This window comes from Halyomorpha halys, unplaced genomic scaffold, assembly GCF_000696795.3.
Source record: "Halyomorpha halys isolate HHAL.00 unplaced genomic scaffold, Hhal_1.1 Scaffold1951.1, whole genome shotgun sequence".
Lineage (NCBI taxonomy): Eukaryota > Metazoa > Arthropoda > Insecta > Hemiptera > Pentatomidae > Halyomorpha > Halyomorpha halys.
In genome coordinates this window covers 44,294-54,463 of record NW_027111805.1, presented here as the reverse complement: position 1 = coordinate 54,463, position 10,170 = coordinate 44,294, and the positions used below count along the sequence as shown (strand labels likewise).

Here is a 10,170-nt window from a genome sequence, read left to right as displayed (position 1 = left end):
ATATATGTTCACATGATATATTATATAAACTCTATATCAGTTTATGTATGCTGTATACATAAACGGATATACAGTATACATACACTGAGTGTATGAACTTAGTGATGATCAGTATGAGCACTTATATTTTATAACTTGTGTCCGTTAATAAGGAATGAAAAGGGGAATAAAATTGGAAAGAAGGGGAATAAAATTGATTTCAACATCCGGAAACAGGTTCCATTTTAGAGAGGTTTAAATGTACTAAATTTTTACCTATTTTGTTCGTACCACAATGAAGTTTTCCATTATAAAGGTATATCCGTTTAGAAAAGTTTCACTATACTTCTATTGCCATAACGGAAATATATTTTAACTAGATTAACAATAAGCTATGGGCTGTTGAGAGGTTGTAGTTTCTATTTATCTTTTTTGATGATAAATATGAAGATTTGACATGTCCATAGAACACCCAGATGTCTCCTTAGATAAAGGTAGACGGATGGAGTTTGGATTTTATATCAAAGTTTGATATTGGAACTAAACTATTGTTAAATAATATTTTTTGTTGATAGTTAATAATAACATTACCTGCAGCGAGGCTAGAAACCGCTGCTAAGATGAGGAGACGAAGCATGTTCCGAGGCTACAGATCAGCTGGCAGCGGCAGGACCAATCGATGTTTACTTCACTAACTCTCCAACTGGCAGCGCCATATGTCCTTTCGGTAGTAAACTCTAATAAAAAATAATAAAATTAGTTGTATTAATTAGTAACTAGTTACCTAAAGCGTCATGATATAGGCATTCCTCTGCTTTAAATAAAAAAAAAAAAAAAAAAAAAGATTCGATACGTAGGACTCCATCTTGACAAGAGACTTACTTGGAATCCACACACAAGACTGAAACGACAAGAAACTGCACGTAGATTCCGATTGCTACAACACTTACTTGACAAACGCTCTAAACTTCCCATTCACTACAAAAAATTAGTAAACTAGAATAATCAGACCAATTTGGACATATGGAATTGAGTTCTGGGGCTCCACCAAACCATCAAATTCTTCCCGCATCCAATCGTTACAATCCAAAATCCTACGTAAAATCCTTGATGCTCCTTATTACGTCACAAATAAACTCATTCACAAAGACCTTAACATCCCATTCGTTGCAGATTTGACCCAAAACAGATATGCGGCTTTTTATTCCAAACGAGCTGTGTTACGAAGTCCTTCCACACCCACCTTTTCGCCAGATTTATCTCCAACAGATTTTCACCTGTTCAGAACTTTGGATAACTCCCTTAAAGGTAAAATTTTTGAAAATGATTCTCAGGTCATAAAGGCATTTCGTGATTTCATTTCTTCAGAAAACTGTCATTTTTTCAGTTCTGAGATTGAAAAAACAAAACAAAAAATAATATATCGAAGCCAATGGTCCAAATGATAAAGGCCATTGAAATACGCAAGCAATAGTTATCGTATAATACTTTTGACTTCATTAGTTGCCTATTTTTAATAATATAAATTATCAAATAAATAGTTATATACAATTTGGTTTCCTGTTCGAAATTGGTTTGTTTATCAATTATAATAAAAAATATCCATATAGTCTCAACATGTTCATTCTCTTACAACTGCAACGTTTCGGCCATCCTTACAATTCTCAAGGATATCTTATTTATAATATCACAGCTACAACAAAGTTATAAATTGATTCCAGACTATTCTGCCTTTGTCAAAAATATACCTTATTCAATTAACCTATTATTATGAACTATTTCGCTTAGGATAATTTTATTCTATTTGCACTATCTATTAGAATCTTAGAATGGATATTACATCGCGGATAAAGTGATTGATAAGATACAATCTTAGTATGGATATTACATCTAGGATAAAGTTATTGTAGCTTGTAGTATAAGATTGTAATAGGTAATGCAAATTGAATAATTTTATAGTAAGTGAATTTGTGGATAAAAATAGATTAATTGACTAAGGTTTATTTTTAACAACTTTTTTTTTCTCATCCTTCGAATTATTTTATTATCTCAAACAAAAAACCAATACATATATATATATAAACCTATACATATATATAATAATAGACATAAATATTTATAAATATCTTCCACAGCAATAGTGACCGAACGTCGCTGGCTAAGTGTTTGGGTTGATATCAAACAAGAATCCTATGAAGCCCGCTCAATATTTAATTCTTTAAAAAACACTAATACACAGTAACACATACTAATTTATTTATTATAACATAAATAAATCTAAAAAATAAAATTTTTTAGATATGTATATCTGTTAAACAAAGCGTTAACGGGCATAATTTCATGGGATTTTTTTATCTTATTTTGAGATCTTTGATACATATTTTAGTTCGGACACTTGACCCTCAAACACGCTGTATAGATTCGATTAACCTTTAGATACTTTTTTACCCGTAGGCAACCTTAGAATGAACCTAATGATCGAAAGAAACCTTACCTCGGACCTTTCTTGAACAAGATATCTTCGATCACTGGGCTAAGACTGTCTGTATTAGCTTAAACGAAAGCCAATTATGTTTCCTTTCCTTTACTTTAATCCTATTCTTCTATATTTGTGCTTACGCATAAATAATAATAAAAAATTGGCATGCATATTTTTTTTTTTTTTTTTTTTTTTTTTTAGAACCACTATAACATTTTATAATAAAAAGAAATAATAAACTAACAAATATGGAAATATACATAACAATAATATGAAAATAAAAAATATTTCATTAGTAACCATAGAATTACTATTACTACTAACAGTAGTAGATTGACAACAATGAAAGATGAAATATAATATTATATAGGTAAGAAGATATGTAAGAAGTGAGTTCACTACTCAATTCATCATTATGTATGTTTCCAAATTTGTTAGTTTATTATTTCTTTTTAATTTTGTTTCTCTGGATGCTGGTTTTTATCTCTTTTTTGTTTTATAGCCCTGATGATGACTTGAAACTCAGTTCGAAAGGTCGGCATGAATAAATAATTTTTTGTTTATTTATGTTCTTCTTACTGACCGCACCCCTCGACTATCTTCTCCACTTATTAATGTACGGTCAACTATCTACATTAAAATTTATAGAAAAGTGTTTGCAATGAATATAATTTATTATTCAATAATATAGAGGCAAATATAGGATTTTTTTGTGTTTATTTGACTTGGGCATAATAGCCTGCTAAGTTTTATATAGATTTTTTTTTTTCAAAATCCTCTTTATTTTTATATATAATTACAATTACAAATATATAATACAATACATATATATAAAAATTTTACATATTGACTTTGTTTGCCGTATGGCAGTATAAGATGGGTTACAGGGTCCGCTAAAGGCGGTTTTACATTGGTAACATAATAGCTGAGGGCAGTAACAATAGCTGGGGGTAAGTGTGTGTCTGGTGATGGCACAACTGAACTTTGATCGTACATTCAATATATAGAATTTTTTTTTTATTTTCAAAACCTCTTTTATTGATAAATATGTATATACAATACGGATTATAAATTATTACAATAGAAATAATATACAATACAATATACAGTTTTTCTTGATTTGCCTTACGCCATTATAAGATCAGCAAAACATGGTTCGCTGAAGGCGGTTTATACATTTTGTGGCTCTATAGCCGGGGGCTTACAAAGAATGTGAGGGACATTCCGGCTGGTGGTGATGGTGTGATGACTTCAAGCTGCAGAGCCCGAAGTCCTTCCCTCGGCGAGGACGCCGACCAAGGGGACTGTGCTTTGCCACCTCCCAGGTCTTGGGGGAGGGGCGATTTCTCGGAATAGGGGATTGGCACAGGCTTTCAGCCCATCAAAGAATTTGATGTGCCTACGGTCTATGTATTCCGGCACAGAAGGGAGTTGGAGCTCCTCACGGATTACTTTATTCCTGGCCCGTTGGAGTGTGGTTCCTCTGACTATTCACCGAAGGAGGGAATTCTGGAAGCTCTGCAGTTTGCTTAACGTAGTTTGGTAGAGGTGTCGCATGAGTGGTGCGCCATAGAGCAGGGTCGGACGAATGATGGCCTTATAGATCTTCAGCTTGAGGCGGAGCGAGATCTGCTGTGAGGTGAGCAGGTGGTACGGGCCAGCTTAATTCTCTCCCTGACGTGACTGGAGAAGGTGAGATGCCTGTCGAGTGTCACGCCGAGGTAGAGGATGCTGTTGGAGAGTTTCCGACCCTCACCATCCACAACGAACTGCTGGGGTAGCCTGCTCTTCTTCCCCTTCTGGAAGGACATGACGATGGCATCCGTCTTCGACGGGTTAACCTTGATGCCGTCCTTCTTCAGAGCAGCTACTATGGTGGCAGAGGCAGTTTGTGCATGGCGTAGGGCCAGTTCAGCTCTCATGCTGGAAGCATAAACACCGATGTCGTCGGCATTCAATATATAGAAATCTCGAGACTGTGAAACTATAATTAAGATTGTCCTTAATAGTGGCGGGATTGGCCGAAATAATGGGCATGTGATATGATTTAATTAAGAAGTGTTGAGAGTTTTTGGATATTTTTGTAACTAATATGAAATTTGACCATTGGTCTGTCTATGCCAATTATCGATTAACTCACGAAGGATAAATCAGCAGCGACACTTTTATCTTCTTCTTTCCGCTAGAACCATTGCGAGCTGATATACCGCGACCTGACAGCTAAGACCTGAACTATGATCATCAGATAAACGTCGTATATTGATATACGTATTATTTCTTGTTAATAATTAATTATCATTATAGTTTATAAATTTATAAGTATTTATTGTATTGACATATTTGTAAATTTATTATTTGAATCAATAAAGATACAATATAATCTTCTGATCCACTAAAAGCTAATATCTTATATGTAGCATCTCTCGATGACGTTTTAAAGCCCAAAAGTATCACAGTAGCACAACCGTTGGGTTTCGCCTTTTTTTTTACCAGCCGGAATGGCCCCTCCCCATTTCTTGTTAGCCCCTGGCAGTACAGCCACTCATGTAAAACCGCCTTCAGCGGACCAAGCCTGGAACATCTTATAATGCCACAAGGCAAAACAAGATAAAAATGTAAATATGTGTATATATATCCTTAGTTTTAAGTAGTATATAATTGTATTAGTTTTAAATAAATAAAATAGGAGGTAAGAAAAAAAAAAAAAAAAAAAAAGTTTCACCTTTCCCTCAGGCTGAATGGCCCCTCCCCATTCCTTGTTAGCCCCTGGCAGTACAGCCACTCGTGTAAAACCGCCTTCAGCGGACCAAGCATGAAACATCTTATAATGCCGTAAGGCAAACAAAGATAAATTGTAATTAGTGTAAATATGTAATCCTTAGATTTAAGTTGTATATATAATTGTAATAGTTTCAATAAATAAAATAGGAGGTTAGAAAAAAAAAAATTCACCTTTCCCCATATAATTGTAATTGATTGAGAATAAATAAGTAGGTTAGAAGAAATAAAAAAATTCACCTTTCCCACCAGCCGGAATGGTCCCTCCCCATTCTCTGTTAGCTCCCGGGCTATTACGCCACTCATGTACAAACCGCCTTCAGCAGAGAATGTTTTTCTTCATCTTATAATGCCATCAGGCAAAACAAGATAAAATGTAAATATGTGTATATATAATTTTTCCTAGATTAAGTAAAATGTATATAATTGTAATTGATTCAAAATAAATAAATAGGTTAGAAAAAAAAAAAGATTCACCTTCATAGGAGTCATTGACTTTTAATACAAATTACTAGATCGGAACAATGTAACTCTTAATCTTCGAAAAGTAAAATGTATTTGAACTCCCCTCTGCTTTCTATTAATCTCTCCACTTTCCTCTCCCTATTGTTTCTCTAACATTGGAAAATAAATAGTTGTTAACTATTTTTTTTCTTTTTTACTACAACCCAGACTATCTTGATATGAAACTATAAGGTCAATTATTTATATACATAAAATAATTGTCTACCTCAAATTTAAAGGATTACAATAATTTTTTTTAATTATAACAATAATAAAATATCAAAGGTATAAATCCATACAGCTAGGAAAATAAAATATAGAACCTGGGCTTTGATAGCCATTGAGTTTTAAGCCCTAACACGTCATTGAGTTTTAAGTCCTAAGGAACAACAAGAAGTAACTCTTCTTTTAATTTTATGTAGGTTTTGTCTAAAGTATTCTCCTGCTACCTCTTAACATCCCATAGAAGAACAGATCGAAAATAAATTATGTACAAATAACATTTCATATTCTTACTTTCTTTACCACCTAAGTCAAATTTTCAATGAGCACTTAGCAAGAGATTTATGCATTTTTGAGAGCTCTGAGTCCAAAAAAAAAAAATTGCAGTCATAGGCCTGTGTCACGATAACCACATGTTATAATAACTTCCTTTTCCCATAATATTGAAACTGTAATGTTTTTCAGAAAACAATTTAGTTCATGATGTATTGAGTAAACTGATTTGATCAATGCTAAATTGTTTCTTTTCTTTATCTACTAAGTTTGCCCAATCTGTGGCCCTGAAAAGAGAAGTCGAGAAGCTTACTGACCTGTTGACTTAAGAACTCTTCTCTGTGTTCATTGGCAGTAAAACAACTTGGATATGTTACATATGCCATTGTTTATATACATATGTACTTGTTTTTGAATAGTAAAAAGAGGATAAAAAAAGACAAAGAAAAAGACCCAATATATCCCAGATCCATATTTTTTAGCGTGTTAAGATATATTCGGTACCCCTAGAAATATAACAAAACTTAAAATTATAAGTAAATATGAAATAACAATATAGCATAAGGGCAATGATTTAAACAGCAATCTATATACGAGGTGTTTCAGGGTTAAGTGGCCAAACTGAAAATATGAACTAAGGACCTCAAAACAAGAAAAAAGGTTTTCAACCTTTCCTCTGAAGGTTTGTCCGCAATTGCTTTGTTAAGAGATACTGAAACCTAAAGATTTTCATTGTTATGAATTATTTACGTTATAAGAAATAAATAAAACCTATTTATTTGTTCTATCTACTTCATTAATTAAATGTAAACATTAAGATTCATATTAAGTGTTGTTCAAAGCGAAGGTATGTCCGCCAATGCTTTGTTTAGGAGACGGATTCGATAGAATGCTAATATGGCCTTTTATCCTTAACAGTATGAAAACTATAGGCAACATAAGGATAAATACTATTTCGAATTAGCATTAGGAATTGTCAATAACATTTCTTATCAGTTTGTAAGAGGCTTTTGCAGAGTACTCATCATTATGCCTTCAATTTATAATAATGGTGAATATGCTGATATGGTGTTTGTGACATTAAACAAATAGTCTATGCAAGGCCGGTCAATGATCTTAATTCCTTACAAAGAAGGATAATTGAATCTTAACACATATGCAGTGCCGTTCTGCCACTGTTGCTGTTGAAGAAAGATGCCGAACTTATATTAATGCTCAAGGAAATCACTTTGAACAATATTTAATATGAATTTAATGTTTACGTTTAATTAATAAAGTAGTTGGAACAAATAAAGAAGTGTTATTTATTTCATATAACTTACATAATTCATAACAATGAAAATCTTTAGGTGTGAATATCTCCTAAACAAAGCGTTTGCGAACATATCTTCAGAGGAAATTTTTTTCTTGTTTTGAGATCCTTAGTTCATATTTTTAGTTTGGTCACTTAACCCTGAAACACTCTGTACATAAAAAGGAATGGTCGAATCTTTGTCTATAATAAACTTTTGAATTACTTTGATTTATGTGCTGTTTTTTCACAATGTTCCCTTTCACCATGGGAAAGTTTAAAGTTAATGAAATCCCCAAATTCTCAAGAAAATAAAAAGTTATCAACAAAATTTAGGATTTTTAGTTTTTAGCTAAGAAAGAATGCTTTATTTTCATGGTTATTGTATACCAATCAAATCGTCTCTTTCCAAAAAATGTGAAAAAAGTATTACTGATTCTATTGATCTATATTGTATTTACAAAAAAATATAAAAAGATAATGTGGCTCAAGGTACTGTAGGTCAGCAAATATTTATTTTGGAAAAAAGCAAATCATATTCGTTTTTAGTGACATCTTTGCTATAGACCATTTTTCACAGAAATTAAAAATTTTTCAACTTCATTAATTTGGAGGATTTAAAACAAAATCTTTTACTACACTTTGATATGTCAGTCAGTCATACAAACAGTACAAATTTCTTAAATAAATAATTCAAACTCTATCCATTATAGTCTCAAAACATTTTATTTCACTTATACGTCCAAAGTTTCGGCCAACCCGGCCATCTTCAGGGACAATCTACTCAATACCACTTTTAAACCATATAATTTAACAACTCTAAACTTCATGCAGGATATTCTGCCCAGGTCAAAAATATCAATATCTAATTAGTCAATTATCAATTAAAAACAAAGTCAATTTATTTATCTGCAGACACCATTGCTTAAAACTTTTATCACAACAATTATTGTTTAGAGTTGTTAAATTATATGGTTTAAAAGTAGTATTGAGTAGATTGTCCCTGAAGATGGCCGGGTTGGCCAAAACGTTGGACGTATAAGAGAAATAAAACGTTTTGAGACTATAATGGATAGAGTTTGAATTATTTATTTAAAAAATTACCAGTCTCAAGAAAAAATTAAGATGATAAATAAAGTACAAATTTCATTTTCGTTTCTTATCGCATATATTGCTTTAATTTATTTTACCAAGTCATAATAATAAAGTATAAGTAAATGATTAATTTTAACTAAATACAATAATTTACAACAAACTATCAATTGTTCATATATACCCTCAAATACTCCTATCTCATTCCTTACGTCAGCCAAAAATCTTGGTGTCACTTTTGATCAAACATTATCCAGGAAACCACACATTGCAAAAATTTCCCGTTGAACCATAGCTATCTGAAAGCAATTCAATGGAATCCGTTATCTCCTTTCACTTACAGCATGTCAACTTTTAGTTTCATCTCTTGTTTTTCCTCCACTTTGACAATGCCTGCCTGGTGTATGCAGGACTCTCGGGTAATCTTGAATCTAAGCTTAAATGTCTTATGAATTGCGCAGATCATTTATTTTCGGGATCAGCAGAGATACGCACATAATGCAGTATTACGCCAAGCTGAAGTGGCTCTATCCATCCTTCCTGTGCTAATATTTCCTAGCTTCCTTTCTATTCCAAGTAATTAGTACTCAACATCCCTTCTATCTCCTAGAAAATCTGCAATTCAAATTCTCAATTCAATCCCAATCCCACTACCAAGTCCCATTTACCTGACATCTAGCGTCCAGCTCACCGAACTGCAGTGTTTGATAAATCGTTTTTTTGTCCGAGCTACATATCACTGGAACTCTATTCTCTCTAACATATACCAACCCTTCCCTCATTTAAAACCCTTCTATTTAACTACTGTTTACTTCACCAGTGTGATACATTATTATAATAGTACAGATATTTTGTAATTTCTTTTTGTTTCGTTTTTTATTTAGTCTGTTAGTTTTTTAATTAATCGATTTTTTTTCTTCTCTGTAGATAAGTTATATAAAAGTGTGGCCACATTGTTTTTTGGCCAATAAATGTTATTATAAAATAAACATTACCTTCGTAAATGTTCTAAAGGAACCTAGTCCCAGAATAATAAATTATTTTTCATTTACATTTTCAAATATAGCAATAGTGGAGCATTGCCAGGTCAGCCAGTTTAATAAAATAAAAACAGGTTATGTTACAAAAGAAAATAAAAATCACAATTACATTAATTTATTTTCAAAAATGTAATTCCTTTTAATAAATAAAACTAAATAGTAAAACATTTGATTATTTTTAAATGTTATCTACAAATATTTAAATACATTAGTGAGAAAATTTTACAATAATTCGATACACAAACAAGGTGCTAGCAAGTGCTTGAAAGTAAAAGAAACTGTACTACTTAATATCAGAAGTATTTAAAATACTAATAATATAAACTACAAAAATAACATTTTTTTAAAACAAAAAACATTATATTACAGAGCGTTTAGATACAAAAATGGTTCAGAACTACACCACAACACCAATACACATGTGCTATAAGTCTAGTCTATATTAAAATAAACCTACTATAAACAATAATGAGACATTAAGTTATTAATAAGTACAATATAATAACAAATAT

The 10,170-nt window shown here is 31.9% G+C and overlaps 1 protein-coding gene across 1 annotated transcript in view; it reads right to left on the bottom strand.

Moving 5' to 3' along the window:
* The window catches only part of LOC106690895 (acetylcholine receptor subunit beta-like 2), a 20,014-nt gene extending 19,304 nt beyond the window's left edge, over positions 1 to 710 (bottom strand). Inside the window, exon 1 of the mRNA XM_014436487.1 lies at positions 571 to 710. Within this exon, the coding sequence (XP_014291973.1) occupies positions 571 to 616 (46 nt within the window). The 5' untranslated portion in view covers positions 617 to 710. The remainder of the gene's footprint in view (positions 1 to 570) is intronic.
* Positions 711 to 10,170: the final 9,460 nt, after the last annotated feature.